General features: G+C 43.7%; 1 protein-coding gene across 15 annotated transcripts in view; it reads left to right on the forward strand.

Moving 5' to 3' along the window:
• The window catches only part of EPB41L3 (erythrocyte membrane protein band 4.1 like 3), a 267,751-nt gene that overhangs the window by 76,128 nt on the left and 172,411 nt on the right, over window positions 1-19,212 (forward strand). For all 15 annotated transcript variants that reach the window (XM_056521616.1, XM_056521618.1, XM_056521619.1 and 12 more), the window contains exon 2: window positions 11,909-12,089. In XM_056521616.1, coding sequence (XP_056377591.1) covers window positions 11,922-12,089 — 168 coding nt within the window. In that variant the 5' untranslated portion in view covers window positions 11,909-11,921. The remainder of the gene's footprint in view (window positions 1-11,908; window positions 12,090-19,212) is intronic.

Consider the following 19,212-nt stretch of genomic DNA (forward strand, 5'->3'; position numbering starts at 1 on the left):
GTTGGGTGTGGGAACCCCCCATTGTTCAGATATTAATGGCCTGCAATTAATAAATAATGAAAAAATAGTCCTGGAAAATTTTTACAGTGCACCTTTCATGAACAAAAACTTTTTATATACGGAGATAATACCATTATATGTATGTTTGTAATATACATTGGTTAAAAAATATGTACCGTATATATTTTTTTCCCTGCAGCTATTGTCTATTTGTCTCATTGAGGAGTCCAAATACAGGAAGTGAGGGTGGACAAGCAGTGCTCTGTGCAGTGAGTCTCTGTGACATCCTACAAGCTCACACATGAGGATGATTGACAAGCCAGGAGCCTGCACAGAGCCCTGCTTGTCCTGTCCTCACTTCCTGTATTTGGTCTCCTCACAGGCAACAGCTGCAGGGACAGCACTTTTTCACCTATAAATATACACAGTTTTTAACCAATGTATATTACAAAGATATATATAATTGTATTATCTACATTATATACATTTTTTTTGTTGACTACAGGTACACTCAACATAATACTATGTAAAGATAAACTGTGTCCATTTTAGAGAGGCCAAACTAATACTTACATTCAGTATACAGTTCAGGCAATTGGGGGGAGGGGGAGAGAGGCAATTACTCTTCCTTTTGGTGGCAGAAATCTTTCTTTGATTATGTGGGAGATTTTACATATCAAGAAGAGGATTCTAAAGTCCTATTGGGGGAAGTGAAGGCATCCTCCAGTGCTAAACTAAATATGCTTTTGCAGTTATGCTAGTTATATTAAAATCTGAAATGAATTTTCAGAACACATTGCTACAAAAAAGGCTTCTGGCGGCATTGAGCAGCACAAGCTCTTTGCAGAAGAGTTAAAATCTTCAAAGAGATTTTTTTTGTATCTACACTGATTGCCTGATTGAAAGTCCATTTGGGAATACTTTCATGGTTACAATCAGTTTTAGATATTCTTTTTCTGTGATTATACCTTTTTGGTATGATTATTGTGTTTTTTTTATTTCCACAACAAAAAAAGTGTAACCCACTTCTTGTATAGTCGTTTTTTCTTTATTCATCCTTTCTTTCCAAGAGCCTTAACAGGGTACTCTGCCCTAGGTATCTTATCCCCTTTCCAAAGGACTATCCTGCCTTGTTCAGAACGCTGAGGTGCCGGCCCCCTGATCTCCGGGCCGGCACCCCGGCGTTCTGAACATTATGTTCATAACGCCAGCTATGGGCGACGGCCGTGGTCGTGACATCATACCGCGACCCACTCCATTAATGTCTGTGAGGGGATATGACTGCTGTGGTTGCTCGCCACACCCTCTTACATAGATATGAATAGGGGGGCCTGGCATAACGCCACGGCCGCTCGAAGTCGGTGTTCTGAACATAATGTCAAGAACACTAGGATGCCAGCCAGAAGATTGCAAAGGTCTCAGCGGCCGGACCTCCTCGATCAAACATCTTATACCCTATCCTTTACATAGGAGAGAAGATGTCTAAGGGCGGATTACCCCTTTAACTTTTTTTTTTTTTATGGTTTTTGACATAGTTGTAGAAGAGTATGTTATTTTAAAAGATTAGTTATATTTCTTAATGGACCTATTCACTACACCACCTAATGTTTGAAAAACCTTTTGAATATTTCTTTGTGGGATTGGAAAACCCACACCAATTCACTGTTGTGTTTTTTTTATGAATTCATTAGAGCATATTTCCTCATCATCCCTACGTCAGCACAGAAGGGTAATTTGGTCTCCAGACCACTCACTAGGACCACCCATCTAGAAATTAACATAATTAATTACCACGAGGCCCTAAGGCCCCATAAAATGACCCTGCATACTTCCGCTGTGTTTTTTTTTCCGGTCCTCCTTGCTGCTATGGGACTTCACTATCGTTCTGCCCATCTTGTTAAATTTGGTGTATCAGCCTTGCGGGGTCCTGGCTGCATCTTATGTGGTAAGTATATTGCCAGTGTGGGGTCCTGGTGCTCCCTGCCATCCATTTGGTGCTGGTGCGGGGTCCTGGTGCGCCCTTATCCTTCGGGCAGATGGCAGGGCTACAGCCAGTGCGGGTCCTGGCTCATCTTTTAAGGTACGTGGGGATTATCACCAGTGCGGGGTCCTTGTTCCCTCTTGTCTACTTATATGCTAGTGGTTATCTTAGTTTTATCAGTAAGGTGTGGCAGCTGTTCTTACCAGTGCGGGGTCCTGGTACTTCTGGATGCTGGTGAAGTATCCTGGCTTCCTCCGCAGCATCTCTGGAGTCTGCAGTAGGTGCCTGTTTACTCCATGACTTTGTCCGGCAGTCTGTTGCGCTTCTTTGCTTCTGGTCCCTGCCCTTACTGTAAGGTTCCGGTCCTCCGGCACATGATTCCTCTATGCGACACCAGCTGTTTGCGCGGTTATCGGGGCCAGAGCGCGCACTGCTGATGACGTCACCCTAGTCCTTCTCTGCGGGTTGCCGGTGGGATTCCTTATTAAATCGAGAGCTCGGTGCAGTCAGCCTCTTGCTGGGCAGCCGGGCTTTTCGGTCTGATAAGGTAAAAAATACACGACTTTTTTCTGCTGTCTATCTTGCTGTGGGCTGATTTCTTCATCCTGTATTTTGCAGATGTCTTTAGAATCTGTCAGGAAGAAGAAATGCAAGTCAAAATATAAATGTTGTGTATTCTGCAATGAACCCTTACCGGATGGGTTCCTCTTTGACGATTGTGACTACTGTTCCAAAAATGTGAAGCCTGAATCGCCAACAGTTAATAAAACGAAAAGATGTATCAATTGCTTGCAACATCTGTGTGACTCCTGTTCTCCACCTGATAGAGGTGGTTTTGAGGATGGGGTAAGATTTTTTTTTTTTCTCTTGGAGGCTTGAGCTTGTGTCGGAACCTGGTCCGTCTGGCCTAAGAAAACATCGCTATAAGAGAGAGATCCTGCTCTTCATCCTCATCTGACTCTTTACTTGTTTCATCTAAGAAAAAAATACAAATGTGTTTAAAAAGATGTTGTCTTCTTCCTCTGATAGCTCTTCTAATCCGTCTCATAAAAGGAAGAAGAAACACTATAAAAGAGAGAGGTCATCCTCCAGCTCTTCATCTGATTCGGATCATGTATCCGAGGACTATTATCTGTTTAAAACAGAAGCTGTGGATAAGCTTATTAAGAAAGTAAAAAAGAGCATGGAGTCTGGGAAACATGAATGTGATATGAGAAAGAAAGTCTTTTTTATTTTCCTAAGAAAAAGTCTAGATTTCTTCCAGGCCATCATGATTTACAGAGCATAATGGATAAGGAATGGGAAAAAGAAAACGGACAAATGGCTTGACATGTGTTCCAGATTCAAGGCTATGTATAAACTCGATACGGCAGTTTAAAAAAAATTGGGAACAACCTAGTAAAGTGGATCCGGCTGTTGCCAGAGTTGCCAAAAAATCCTTCTTACCAGCAGATGACTCTGTGGTACTGAAGTATTATATGGATAAGGAGGCGGACATTTTGCTGAAAAGAATACATGGAAATATGTCTTCTTTGAATAAAGCCGCACTCTCCTCTGTTCCAGTTCTAGAGCCATGAGACTATGGTTAAGTCAGTTATCTTAGGACCTTCAAGAGGGAGGCTCTAGACATCGTCTCAAGGATCATCTGTCTTCTCTTAAATCTGCAGCCGATTTCCTGTGTGACTTCTTGCTGGGCGCTCTGAAGATGGCAACAAAATCCATGGCAGTTGCCAATTCAGTGTGCAGAGTGGTCTGGTTAAGACCATGGTCGGGTGATTCATCTTCGGAAACTCTGAAGATGAATCAGTAAACAGCTTGACAGGAATATAAAAATTTGCCTCATTCCTTTTGGAAACCATTCAAGGGAATGCGTGTCCAGGGAGGAAAAGGAATTTTTCGTAACTGTCCTTTCCAAGAAAGGCCAGACAGAAAGTTCCAGTCAAGATTGCAGGATAAAGGGGTGAAAAAGAAGGCTCCAGGTTCCCCCTGTTCCTAAACCAGAATTCTGATGCCAGAAGTTCGGATCCGGTGGGTGCAAGCCTATTGAGGTTTGCAAGTGAGTGGGAGAAGATCACCTCCGATGTCTGGGTACTAAGCATTATCCATTCAGGATACGCTCTGGATTTTCATCATTTACCCAGAAACAGTTTTTTTTTTTTTTGAAACCAAGATAAGGATCAACGGGTTCTCTCATGGCATCACTCAACCTGAAAGATGCTTACTTGCACATTCCCATCAAAAAAGAAGAAAGGAAGTATCTCAGAGTGGCCGTCGCTTCTGGGATTCAAATTCTTCACTTCCAGTTTTGTGCCTTACCTTTTTGTCCTGTTGCTTGTGCCCATAATCTTAGCTGTGAACAAAGCAGGCTGGCAGCTCTGAGTGTTTAGGACTCCAGCATGAGTCAGAAATGCTTGCTGACGGGACTGATCTGGAAAAATACAATAGAAAGATGCATATTTTTTATTAAAATGCTAATGTAAAGTTATTCAACATTCATTAATCTAAAATATATCAAAAGTTTATTTGATGAGAGGTACCCTTTAAGGAATTCTGTCTTATTACAGACCACGCCACCGCGGCTTTCTATGTCAACAAGCGTCAGACACTTCAAGATGTATGTGCAGAAACTATGAAGTGGTGCAGAGCCAGTGGTAGCGGATCTACGAGCAGTGCAAATAAGAGGGGATGTCAATCAGCAAGCAGATCTCCTCAGCCATCAGATTCTCCAAGCAGGAGAATGGTCTCTGAATCAGAAATACTTCAGGAAATTGACAGACAGATGGGGAGTACCAGAATTGGATTTAATGGCCACCCGGGAGAATCGCAAGTTGAGATTCGACTCTCTCAGGAAACAAGACCATCCGGATGTTCTAGATGCATTTGCATTACCCTGGAACATGAGATTTGTGTACCTCTACCTGCCTCTCCCTATGCTACTCAGCAAGATTCTGGCAGACTCGCCATCTGTGATCCTAGTTACTACTTTTTGGCCCAGGAGGCCCTGGTTTCCAGTGCTATTATGTCTGTCGGAAGGCAACTTTTGGAAATTTCCAGCAGTACCAGATCTTCTCCTTCAGAAGGGGTTCCTTCATCCTCAGCTGGATCGCCTACATTTGATGGCCTGGTTCCTGAAAGAAAAGATTGAAACAACTCAGGTTGTTGGATGAAGTTGAAAGTCTTCTATAAACCTTATATATTCCAGATTGGGAAAGCCAAGCTTGACATTTTTTCCACAATCAAATCTACAAACCTCTCTATCCTCTTCTTACAAGCGGGACATGACAAAGGCCTAAAAGCTAACACATTAAACTGCGATAAATGCTAAACAATCGACAATGTTGAACAATCAACCGCTGATTTATAAGATTTTATTTTTATTTTTTTAAAGCTTTAAGAAGACTGGATCCAGCAGTCCGCCCACCAGTAACGTCCTGGGACCGGTCGCTAGTGTTAAATGCTTTTAACTAATCTGCCTTTTGAGCCACTGGATGAAATTGATTTTAAATGGCTTTCAATGAAAGTGCTTTTTCTGGTCGCAGTTACCTCTGCAAAAAGACTAGTAAAGATTCAAACTTTGTCTTTAAAGGAGCCATATCTAAAAATTTTGCCCGATGACGTGCAGCTTAGAACTATGCCTTCATTCATTCCCAAGGTGCCATTTGCTGCCAATATTAACAGAGAATCTAACTTGCCGGTTTTCTTCCCTGATCCCAGCTCAGAAGAACTAAAGTTTCACACATTTGATATCAAGTGTGCTCTATCCTGTTATCTTGCACGTGTTCAAGACTTCCGGAGGGAGGAAAATCTATTCATCTTGACCTCAGGCACCAAGAAAGGATTTAAAGCATCTAAAGATACATTGGCACATTGGATTCGTACCACCATCGTTGAAGCCTACTTGAAAGAAGGGAAAGAGCCACCTCATCCTCTAAAAGCCCATGCTACGTGATCTACATCCTGGGTGGAGATAGAACAAGTATCTTTGAAGGAGATATGTAACGCTGCCTCTTGGTCCTCCTCATCTACCTTTGCCAGACACTACCGTTTGAATCTACAGACCAAGAGGCCAGCCTTCAGCACCTGGGTGTTGTCGGCAGTTCACAATTATTGATATCCCCCCCCCCCCCCCCTTGTTGTTCTATGTTATATCCCTTCTGTGCTGCCCTAGGGATGGTGAGGAAAGTGTTTTGCATCATGCGGTCTATTTTATTACACAGCGTGCGGGAGTATGCAGGGTCCCTTTATGGGGCCTTAGGGCCTGGTGGTAATTAATTAATCCCTTAAGGACTCAGCCCATTTTGGCCTTAAGGACTCAGACAATTACATTTTTATGTTTTCATTTTTTCCTCCTCGCCTTCTAAAAATCATAACTATTTTATAGTTTCATCCACAGACTAGTATGAGGGCTTGTTTTTTGCGCGACCAGTTGTCCTTTGTAATGATATAACTCATTATATCATAAAATGTATTTTTGTGGGGAAATTAAAAAGAAAAATGCAATTTTGCTAATTTTGGAAGGTTTCGTTTTCACGGTAAAAATGAGGTGTGTTCTTTATTCTGAGGGTCAATCCGATTAAAATGATACCCATTATTACATACTTTTCTATTATTGTTGCGCTTAAAAAAAATCAGAAACTTTTTAACCAAATTAGTACGTTTATAATCCCTTTATTTTGATGACCTCTAACTTTTTTATTTTTCCGTATAAGCGGCGGTATGAGGGCTCATTTTTTGCACCATGATCTGTACTTTTTTTTGATACCACATTTGCATATAAAAAACTTTTAATACATTTTTTATAATTTTAAAAAAAATAAAATGTATTAAAAAAGTAGCAATTTTGGACTTTTTATTTTTATTTTTTTTAACGTTCACGCAGTTCACTGTACGGGATCATTAACATTTTATTTTAATAGTTCGGACATTAACATACGCGGCGATACCAAATATGTCCATTAAATTTATTTTTTACGCTTTTTGGGGGTAAAATAGGAAAAAACTGACGTTTTACTTTTTTGGGGGAGGGGATTTTTCACTTTTTTAAAACTTTAACTTTTACATTTTTTAACATTTTTTTTTACACTTGAATAGTCCCCATAGGGGACTATTCATAGCAATACCATGATTGCTTATACTGATCTGTTCTATCGGTCATCTTCTGCTCTGGTCTGCTCGATCTCAGACCAGAGCAGGAGACGCCGGAAGGAGGAAGGTGAGGGGACCTCCGTGCGGCGTTCTGAATGATCGGATCCCCGCAGCAGCGCTGCGGGCGATCCGATCATTCATTGAAATCGCGTACTGCCGCAGATGCTGGGATCTGTATTGATCCCGGCACCTGAGGGGTAATGGCGGACGCCCGCGATATCGCGGGCGTCGGCCATTGCCAGCGGGTCCCTGGCTGCGATCAGCAGCCGGGATCAGCTGTGCATGACACGGGCATCGCTCCGATGCCCGCGGTTATGCACAGGGCGTAAATGTACGTCCTGGTGCGTTAAGTACCACCGCACCAGGACGTACATTTACGTCCTGCGTCCTTAAGGGGTTAATTATGTTAATTTCTAGATGAGCGGTCTTAGTTAACTTTCGGTTTCCCCATTCTGCCCACCCACTGTAAGCTGGGCAGAACGGGGAAACTGAGAAGTCCACTTTCCCATCAGTGGTGGCGGAGGCGACGATCGGCAGCAGCAGGGGACGGCGATGCGGCTCCCTGTATCCTACGGAAGCCAGTGAGTTGCCTAGCAACACCTGGAGGGCTACAGTTTGAGACCACTATACAGTGGTCTCTAAACTGTAGCCCTCCAGATGTTGCAAAGCTACAACTTCCAGCATGCCCAGACATCTGTTTAGGCATGCTGGGATTTGTAGTTTTGCAACAGCTGGAGGGCTACAGTTTGGAGATCACTGTGCAAATCCCAGCATGCCCAAACAGCTATCTCGGCATGCTGGGAGTTGTAGTTGCGTACCTTCAGCTGTTGCATAACTACATCTCCCAGCATGCCCTTCGGCGATCAGTACATGCTGGGAGTTGTAGTTTTGCAACAGCTGGAGGCACACTGGTTGGAAAATGCAGAAGCTAACTGAAGGTTTTCCTAACAGTGTGCCTCCAGCTGTTGCAGAAGTACAAATCCCAGCATGCACGGTCTGTCAGTACATGCTGGGAGTTGTAGTTTTGAAACAGCTGGAGGTTTGCGCCAACCCCCTCCCCCCATGTGAATGTACAGGGTACATTCACCCTGGCGAGTTTACAGTGAGTTTCAAGTTTAAGCTGCGGCAAATTTTTAGCCGCAGCGCAAACTCCTAGGGAGAAACTCACTGTAACCTCATAGGTGTTTGACAAATTTTTGTTAAAGTTGGATGGGAAAATGGAAAAAAAAAATTCACAAAAATGCTGGTGTTACCCTAAATTTTTCATTTTCACAAGGGAAAATAGGAAAAAAAGCCCCCCAAAATTTGTAACCCCATTTCTTCTGAGTAAGAACATACCCCATATGTGGATGTAAAGTGCTCTGCGGGTGCACTACAATGCTCAGAAGAGAATAAGCTCCATTGGGCTTTTAAAGAGAAAATTTGTCCGGAATTGAAGGCCCCGTATGTTTACAAAGCCCCCATAGTGCCAGAAGAGCACCCCTTATTACATTACGTGAGGGGTGTAGTTTCCAAAATGGGGTCACGTGTGTGTGTGTTTGGGGGGCGGGGGGGGCCACACACACACACGACCCCATTTTTGGAAACTACACCCCTCACGTAATGTAATAAGGGGTGCAGTAAGCATTTACGCCCCACAGGTGTCTGACAGATTTTTGATCAATTATATTAACCCCTTAAGGACCGTGGGTTTTTCCGTTTTTGCATTTTCGTTTTTTGCTCCTTGCCTTTAAAAAATCATAACTCTTTCAATTTTGCACCTAAAAATCCATATGATGGCTTATTTTTTGCGCCACCATTTCTACTTTGTAATGACGTCAGTCATTTTGCCCAAAAATCTACGGTGAAACGGAAAAAAAATCATTGTGCGACAAAATTGAAAAAAAAAACGCTGTTTTGTAACTTTTGGGGCCTTCCGTTTCTACATAGTACATTTTTCGGTAAAAATGACACCTTATCTTTATTCTGTAGGTCCATACGATTAAAATGATACCCTACTTATATAGGTTTGATTTTGTCGTACTTCTGGAAAAAATCATAACTACATGCAGGAAAATTTATACGTTTAAAATTGTCATCTTCTGACCCCTATAACTTTTTAATTTTTCCGTGTATGGGGCGGTATGAGGGCTCATTTTTTGCACCGTGATCTGAAGTTTTCAGCGGTACCATTTTTGCATTGATAGGACTTATTGATCATTTTTAAATGATATAAAAAGTGACCAAAAATGCACTATTTTGGACTTTGGAATTTTTTTGCGCGCACGCCATTGACCGAGCGGTTTAATTAACGATATATTTTTATAATTCGGACATTTCCGCATGCGGTGATACGATATATGTTTATTTTTATTTACAGTTTTTTTTGTTATTGGAAAAGGGGGGTGATTCAAACTTTTAATAGGGGAGGAGTTAAATGATCTTTATTCACTTTTTTTTTCACTTTTTTTTGCAGTGTTATAGCTCCCATAGGGACCTATAACACTGCACACACTGATCTTCATCATTGATCACTGGTTTCTCATAAGAAACCAGTGATCAACAATTCTGCCGCATGACTGCTCATGCCTGGATCTCAGGCACTGAGCAGTCATTCGGCGATTGGACAGCGAGGAGGCAGGTAGGGGCCCTCCCGCTGTCCTGTCAGCTGTTTGGGATGCCGCGATTAGCCGCGGCTATCCCGAACAGCCCGACTGAGCTAGCCGGCAACTTTCGGTTTCGCTTTTAGCCGCGCGGCTCAGCTCTGAGCGCGCGGCTAAAGGGTTAATAGCGCGCGGCGCCGTGATCGGCGCTGCACGCTATTAGAGGCGGGTCCCGGCTTAACTATGACGCCGGGCCCGCCGTGATATGACGCGGGGTTACCCGCGTGATATGACGCAGGGTTATTTTTGCATTTTCGTTTTTTCCTCCTCGCCTTCTAAAAATCATAACTCTTATATATTTCCATCCACAGACCCATATGAGAGCTTGTTTTTTTGCGTCACCAATTGTACTTTGTAATTACATCACTTATTTTACCATAAAATGTACGGCGCAATCAAACAAATATTATTTATGTGGGAAAATTGAAAAGAAAATCGCAATTTATAAAGTTTTGGAAGGTTTTGTTTTCACGCTGTACGCTTTCCGGTAAAAATGACATGTTTTCTTTATTCTGTGGGTCAATACGATTAAAATTATAGCCATGTTATATGCTTTTCTATAATTGTCCCGCTTAAAAAAAAAAATATATCAAACCATTTAAACAAAATTAGTGTTTGAAATTGCCCTATTTTGACCACCTATAACTTTCTAATTTTTCCGTATATAGGGCGGTATGAGAGCTCCTTTTTTGCGCCATGATATGTAGTTTTTATCAGTACAACTTTTGCTTAGGTTTTACTTTTTATAGATTTTTTTTTTTTGGAATAAAATGTGACAAAAAAGCAGCAATTTTGGACTTTTTAAATATATTTTTTTTTTTACGTATATGCCGTTCACTGTACGGGATGATTAACAATATATTTAAATAGTTCAGACTTTTACGCACGTGGCGATACCAAATATGTGTATTAATTTATTTTACTTTTTTATTGGGGGAGGGGATTTTTCACATTATTTCTACATTTTTATTTATTTTACACTTTTTATATCCCCATAGGGGACTATTCATTGCAATCAGTTGATTTCGAATACTGTTCAGTGCTATCGGTCATCTTCTGCTCTGGTCTGCTCGATCTCAGACCAGAGCAGAAGACCCCGGGAGACGGCCGGAGCCAGGTGAGGGGACCTCTGGCCGCAATGCTGGATGATCGGATCCCCGCTGAAGCGCTGCGGGCGATCCGATCATCCATTCAAAGTACCGCAATGCTGCAGATGCTGTGATCTGTATTGTTCACGGCATCTGAGGGGTTAATGGCGGACATCCACGCGATCGCGGATGTCCGCCATTATCTGTGGGTCCCTGGCTGCTGATAGCAGCCAGGACCTGCTGGGCATAACGCGAGCACCGGAGCATGGCGGCGCGTAAATGTATGTTATGGTGTGCTAAGTACCACGTCACAATGACATACATTTATGTCCATTGTCGTTAAGGGGTTAAATACACTCTCCCAATGCCCTGAATTTCGGGGAAGTTTTGCTAATCCCCTTTATTTCTTAGACAATGTAAACTACACAGTCTAAGGAGGCACTACATTTTTTAGTGGTTTGATAAATTTGACATTATACTTATCCAGCTTATTGATAATTAGACTATTGAATGGCTTCATTTTCTATGCCAAAATCTTGGCACTAGTTTGGCGCACCTTGTCACAATTTAAGCCATGCCAAAACTGCAAAAAAGTGTCCTAAATACACAAACATGTTTGAAACGAGACACCAAAATTCACAAAATGTATACACATTTTACTCCAAAATTGAGGTGCATAGACTTTGGTAAATTTGTCCAATTGCATCCAGGCCTCCTGATTAAGGGACATTTATTCATACTACTTATTTCCTTGATATGCCTATTTTGGTCAGAAAAATGTAATGACCCTTAAGTATTGCAGCTATTAGTTTTTTATTAAATAATAAATGCTTGAAGCAGAAGTGCTCTTTTTATTAAATATTTATGTTAAGTTCTAAAAGCCCTTTCTGTCTAGTCTTGTTTTATGTATTCACTTTTTTTTTTATAGGTTTTTTGGGGGGAGGGGGAGCGCGCTGAATTTGTACCATTGTGTTTTCAAATTTTTTTTTAATCAAATATTAGTTGTTATTCTTATTGCATTATGTTTAGCTGAATATCTTCTCTTTTCTCAGAAAATAAAACAACATGACTTTAGAAACGGGTCCTGATTCTGAATCCAAACAAGACCAGGAGAAAGACCAGAAAGGGACAGGTGGAACACAACCTGGGCAGCAGCCCGATGAAGATCATCAAAGCGCATTAGAACATTTCCCAGCTGCAGCTGCACATAGTACACCCTTGAAAAGTGACAAGGTAAGTGCCATTTATTTTTCCATCTCCTCATACTACAACCATTACCAATATCATTCAACCGTTTTTCATTTATGAAAAGTGTTCTTACTTTGAGTGCAAAATCAATGTTACCTAATGATTTCCAGTTCACCTTTTAAGTGCTCAGCTCAGAATAAATGTGAAAAGACTTTTGCCGTTTCAGAAAATCCTATTAATGTATTATAGGGGGCATATTCTACAAAAGTAGAAATGTCTGGACATTTGGGCAGCCGCTTCATTCGGTTTATTGGGGAGGTCTTGGGGTTGGACCCACTTCAATCAGATAGTTTATCCTAACTAGTTAGGGCAGCATATTAGGATAGACTGACTAACTAAGGAAAGGCAAATTAATATGGTGCACATACCTTGCCCAGAATATTGATCAGACACGAGTGGTATAAGCTCTGCCCAGCCTTTGAATACTAGACCTACTGTTTTCTTTGAGTGCCCCTAAACTACCTAATTCCCATAATCAATTTCTATATTATGAATCGGTATGTACAGATGAGCTTTTATACATGTCTACCCTATGTGTTACTTCCATGTGCGTTTTTTTTTTTCTAGAGACAACAGCCGATCTTGGTGTTCGGTAATAGAAAGTTTCCTTTGCGGAGTTCTGACTTTTTTTTCATCTATTGCTGCGTTCCCGATCAACTGTGAGGACGGAGGGAAGTTTCTTACCTGCTTCCCTGCTGTCCGATTGGGGGTCCTATGCTGCAGCTAGCCATGGCAGACTGTAGTAAGGGAGCGCCGATAACATTGATCAATGCTGCTTGATAAAAACAGCATTGTTCGGTGTGTGCAATCTGAGTATTGCATGTAATATTCCCCTATGGGGGCAAAAAAAATAGTCTAAAAGTGTTAAAAAAATAAATAAAAATAAAATGGGAATGGACCTACAGAATAAAGATACTGAAAAGTCTAAGACCTTGAAACGGAAGCCCCACAAAGTTACAAAATTGTGTGTTTTTTTTCTAAATTTTGCCCCACAAACACATTTTTTTCCCTCCGTACTTTGGGGGTGAAATGATTGATGCTATTGTAAAATGCAATTGGTGGCACAAAAAAACAAGGATTTTGGGTCTGTATAAGGAAAATTAAAAGCGTTATGAAGTTGAGAAGGAAAAAACGAAAATGACCCATTTTTTACCTTAACCCCTTAACGAACAAGAACGTATATTTACGTCCTTGGCCGGCTCCAGCAATATAACGCGGGTCACGCGGTGACCCCGCGTCATATCGGGTCGGTCCCGGGATGTATCTGAAGCCGGGACCGGGGGCTAATAGCGCGCGGCAGTGCTATTAACCCTTTAGACACAGTGTTCAAAGTTGAACGCCACATCTAAAGTGAAAGTTGCCCGGCTGCTCAGTGGGGCTGATCGGGACCACCGCAGTGAAAATGCGGTGTCCCGATCAGCTGGGACACGAGCGGAGGTCCTCTTACCTGCCTCCGGCGTGTCCCCTCGGCGATTGATTGCTCCAAGCCTGAGATGCAGGCTTGAGCTATCGACCGCCGATAACGCTGATCACTATGCTGATCACTATGCTGATCACTATGCTGATCACTATGCTGATCGCTATCGCACTGCTTTGCAGTGAACAGTGCTGGCAATCAGTGTTTGCAGTGTTATAGGTCCCTATGGGAGCTATAACACTGCAAAAAAAAAGTGTAAAAAAAATAAATAAATTAATGTGATTTAACCCTTTCCTTAATACAAGTTCAAATCACCCCCCTTTTCCCATTTAAAAAAAACACCATGTAAATAAAAATAAATATAAACATATGTGGTATCGCCACATGCGTAAATGTCCGAACTATAAAAATATATAATTAATTAAACTGCACGGTCAATGGCGTACGCGCAAAAAAATTCCAAAGTCCAAAATAACATATTTTTGGTCGCTTTTTATATAATGAAAAAATGAATAAAAAGCGATCAAAAAGTCCGATCAATACAAAAATTATACCGCTAAAAACGTCAGATCACGGCGCAAAAAATGAGCCCTCATACTGCTCCATACGCAGAAAAATAAAAAAGTTATAGGGGTTAGAAGATGACAATTTTAAACGTATAAATTTTTCTGCATGTATTATGATTTTTTACAGAAGTACGACAAAATCAAACCTATATACCGTATTTATTGGCGTGTAACACACACTTTTTAGGCTAAAATTTTTAGCCTAAAGTCTACCTTCGTGTTATACGCCGATAAGCCGCTGCAGTTCAATGATTTAAAGCGGGCGCTTTAAATCAATGAACTGCAGCGGCTTTGCAGGTGCAGAGACCTGCCGTCGCTGCCGGCATCTCTGCCCCGGCCTGTCCTGGGGTCTAGAGCCCTGCTGCCGGCCCTTCTCTCCCCCTGGCTATCGGTGCCGCTGCCTGTTCTCTCCCCCTAGCTATCGGTGCCGCTGCCCCATTGCCGGCGCCGATAGCCTGGGGTAGAGAAGCGGCACCGGCAATGGGGCAGAGGTGCCGACAGACAGGGGGAGGGAAGGGGCGGCGGCACCCATTGCCGGCGCCGCTGCCCCGTTGCCTCCCCCATCCCCGGTTGTATAATTACCTGTTGCCGGGGTCGGGTCCGCGCTGCTTCAGGCCTCCGGTGTGCGTCCCCTGCGTCGTTGCTATGCACTGCGAGATGCAATGACGCGCCGTGCAGTGCATAGCAACGACGCAGGGGACCCCGGCAACAGGTAATTATACAACCGGGGATGGGGGAGGCAACGGGGCAGCGGAGCGGGCAATGGGTGCCGCTGCCCCTTCTCTCCCCCTGGCTATCGGTAGCCAGCGGGAGAGAAGCGGCAGCAGCAGGGCTCTAGACCCCAGGAAAGGCAGAGGGAGAGAAGCGGGCAGCGACGGCCTCTCTCCCACTGCCTTTCCTGGGGCTTCTGCTGGGTCAGAAACAGTGTATTGGGGTATACGTACACGCACACACGCACCCTCATTTTACCAAGGATATTTGGGTTAAAAACTTTTTTTACCCAAATATCCTTGGTAAAATGAGGGTGTGTGTTATAGGCCGGTGCGTGGTATACCCCGATAAATACGGTAAGTAGGGTATCATTTTAATCATATGGACCTACAGAATTAAGATCAGGTGTCATTTTTACCGAAAAATGTACTGCATAGAAACAGAAGCCCCCAAAACTTACGAAATGGCGTTTTTTTCTTCAATTTCGTCACACAATGATTTTTTTCCCCCCGTTTCACCGTATATTTTTGGGTAAAATGACTAATGTCACTGCAAAGTAGAATTGGTGGCGCAAAAAATAAGTCATAATATGGATTTGTAGGTGCACAATTGAAAGGGTTATGATTTTTAAAAGGTGAGGAGGAAAAAACGAAAGTGCAAAAACTGAAAAAAAACGTGGTCCTTAAGGGGTTAAAGGACAACTGTAGTGGTACACTTTTATATATGCCCCATGCCCGGGCCTCAAAAATAAACAAAATAAACTTATATATACCTTCCTACAAGTCCCCGTTGGTCCGGCACAGGCCTCAAGGTCCGGCAGTGCTGACGGCATTCCACTTCCTGGGGACGGGGACGCCGCAGAGCCGTTGGCGTAACACCGGCCGTAGCAATGTCCCGCCCCGGTCGGTGATAGGCTGAGCCCACTGTCATGTAAGAAGCCGGCCAGAGCTCTTTACATGACAGTGGGCTCAGCCTATCACCGACCGGGGTGGGACATCGCTACGGCCGGTGATACGCCAACGGCTCTGTGGCGTCCCCGTCCCCAGGAAGTGGAATAACGTTAGCACTGCCGGACCGTGAGGCCTGTGCCGGACCAACGGGGGCTCGTAGGAAGGTATGTATGAGTTTATTTTGTTTATTTTTGAGGCACGGGCATATATAAAAGTGTAACACTAAAGTTGTCCTTTTAATGACCAGGCTCTTTTAAAAAAATTTTTTTTTTATTTGACTGGGTCTTTTAAATGTTAATAACTTTAGAACGCTTTTTCTGAGTGGAGCGATTCTTAGATAGTTTTTTTCGTGACATATTGCACTTTACATAAGTGGTGCATATTTGTTGTCACATGCAACATTCTTTGTGAAAATTTGTGGCGTGTTTTTTATTTTTTTTATTTTTTTTTAAAGTTTTTTTGATTTATGGTGTACACTGTGCGGCAAAAGGGATGTTCTATTCTTTCTTTGGGTCACTATGATTATGGCGATACCCATTTTATATAGCTTTCTATGTTTTTTCCTTTTCTGAGCAAAATTATTTTCCTAGCATTCATTTCCCAACATCCGTAACTTTTATATTTTTCGTCTGACACCATTTAATGAGGGCTTATTTTTTGCGGGATGAGCTGTACTTTTTATTGGTATCAATTTTGGGATACCTGCTACCTTTTGATCTTTTTTATTCCGCTATTTGTACCAAAATTGTCAAATATTTGTTTTGTCTCTTGTTGTTGTGTTTTATTTATTTTTTTTAAATACGGTGTTCACCGTGCTGGATAATTTATATTATAGTTTTCTAGTACACATCCTTACGGACGTGGCAATAACTATTATGTATATGATTTGTGTTTTGATCTTTTTGATGACAATACAGGGTTTTATTGGAAAAGGGCCATATTTATTTATTTATTTTTTTATTTTACATTTCGTACATTTATAGAACCTTTTTTATTATTTTACTTTTCACTTTTTACAGCAGGGGTCTCAAACTCAAATTATCTGGGGGCCACTGGAGGTAGCAGCTAGGTGAGGCTGGGCCGAATGCGTCCCTTACATATAGGGTAGGCAGCAGGTTGCCCACGTTGGGTAGGCAGCAGGTTGCCCACGTTAGGTAGGCAGCAGGTTCCCCACAATAGGTAGTAGCAGGTTCCCCACATTAGGTAGGCAGCAGGTTCCCCACAATAGGTAGTAGCAGTTTCCCAACATTATGTAGTAGCAGGTAGTGCTGGGCGGTATACCGGTATGAACCGGATGCCGTTTTTTTTTCTCCCACGGTATGGATTTTTGCCCATATCGCTATACCGGTCGAGCCCCTCCCCCACCCTCCGAGTCAATAAAAAAAATTAAACTTACCCGTAATGGGGGTGGTCCGGGCTATCCATCCTTCCTGTAGTGTCCGGCGGCATTCCGGGTGGAGAGTGAACCGGTCCGGGCTCTCCTTCTTCTCCGGGGATCCTCTTCTCCACTCCGGGCAGGCTCCGGCCTAGTACGCTGCATAGACGCCGCTACGCCGTGACCTCAGGTGCGTCGCTGTGCACGGACGTCACTGTGCAGCGGCGTCTATGCAGTGTTACTAGGCCGGAGCCTGCCCGGAGTGGAGAAGAGGACCCCCGGAGAAGAAGGACAGCCCGGACCGGTTCACCCTCCACCCGGAATGCCGCCAGACACTACAGAAAGGATGGATGGCCCGGACCACCCTCCCCAGACGGTCCCTGCAGCAACTGGGAAGGTGAGTCAGGGTTCTGGGATGGACAGGGGTCTGTATAATATACTATACCTACAGTAGGCCTCCAGCTGTTGAGGCCCTCCAGCTGTTGAGGCCCTCCAGCTGTTGCAAAACTACAACTCCCTACAACTCTTCTGGCATGCTGGGAGTAGTAGTTTTGCAACAGCTGGAGGTACCCCTAGTTGGGAAACACTGACCTATACTATACACTACTATATAGTAGAACATGCTGGGAGTTGTAGTTTTGCAACAGCTGGAGGCTGTAGGGTTGTTACATTGTTACATCTATTTAAAAGGGTACTCCACTGCCCCAGTGTTCAGATCATTTAGTTCCAAAAGCCCATTTAGTTCCGCTACGCCACCTCAATGCAAGTCTCAATGTAAAAAAAAAAAAATACTGTGAAGTACCGTGATACAGTGATACTTTAGAAAAATACTGTGATACTCATTTTTGGTCATATCGCCCAGCACTAGTAGCAGGTTCCCCACATTAGGTAGAAGCAGGTTCCCCACATTAGGTAGTAGCAGGTTCCCTACATTAGGTAGAAGTAGGTTCCTCACATTAGGTAGCATTGTCGACCCCCCCCCCGACTCTCACACAGACACACGTACATACCTACATAGACACACTTACCTGTCCTGCGCTGCGCTTCTCCTCTCCGGCAGCGGCCTGACGAGTGCGGGTCTGCGGAGGGACGTCACATGCGCGACGTCCATCATCAGGCTCGGGCCAACCGGAAACCGGGAGGAGGAGAGCGGGGTAAGTGAAGCCTTCCGGCATTTAGCACTGCTTGCCCGAAGCAGGGCTAAATGCCTGAAGTTACCTGCTAGGCGCCCGGAACTGCATGTCCCGGGCGTTGGGCAATACAAATTACACATACCTGGTGTGGGCCACAAACTTTCGTTCCACGAGCCGCAAATGGCCCGCGGGCCGAGAGTTTGAAACCCCTGTTTTACAGGTTATACTATGCTACATTACATTTGTACTGCAGCACAGTATGACCTTATGACCTGATGAGCTGCACACACTACAGCCTGTGTGATCCAGCCTCTGGCTGGATCTCACAGGCTTCCGCAGCAGGCAGACAGGAGGCCATGATCTGGCCTCCTTCTGCCATAGCAACTAACGGCGACCGCGATCGTATCGCTGCGCTGGTGAACCGGGGCGAGCACACTCCCCCTGTCAACACCATAGATGCCGTGATCAGGATTGATCACGGCATCTATGCGTTAAAGCTGCCGGGACCGGCACGATCGCAGCCCCGGCAGCTGCGGCAGGTCCCCGGCTGTCAATCACAGCCAGGTCCTGCCGCTGATCTCCCGCTTTGCCCGTGGCAGTGCAGGAGATCGCTAGGACATGTACATACGTCCAAGTGCGCGAACGTGTCGAGTGCTGGGACGTATGCATACATCCTATAGCGGGAAGAGTTTAAAGGGTTAATAAAACCCAAACAAGTGAAGCATGGCATTTACTACCAAGAAGGTTTGTCGTGAACTTAAGTGACTACATGATTATATGAGATAAGGGGGCCTTCTGCAACTTCTTTGATCTCTTAGGATGGGTTCCGAGGAGCTTCCGAGTGTGATCAGCGTAGTGTGAATCCGTCGGCGCTTGCACAGCACAGACATTGCAGTCTCCATAGATATGGCAGAATTTTTTCAGGCTGAAAGTCTGTCTCGAGAACTCTGCAGTGG

This window comes from Hyla sarda, chromosome 5, assembly GCF_029499605.1.
Source record: "Hyla sarda isolate aHylSar1 chromosome 5, aHylSar1.hap1, whole genome shotgun sequence".
Classification (NCBI taxonomy): domain Eukaryota; kingdom Metazoa; phylum Chordata; class Amphibia; order Anura; family Hylidae; genus Hyla; species Hyla sarda.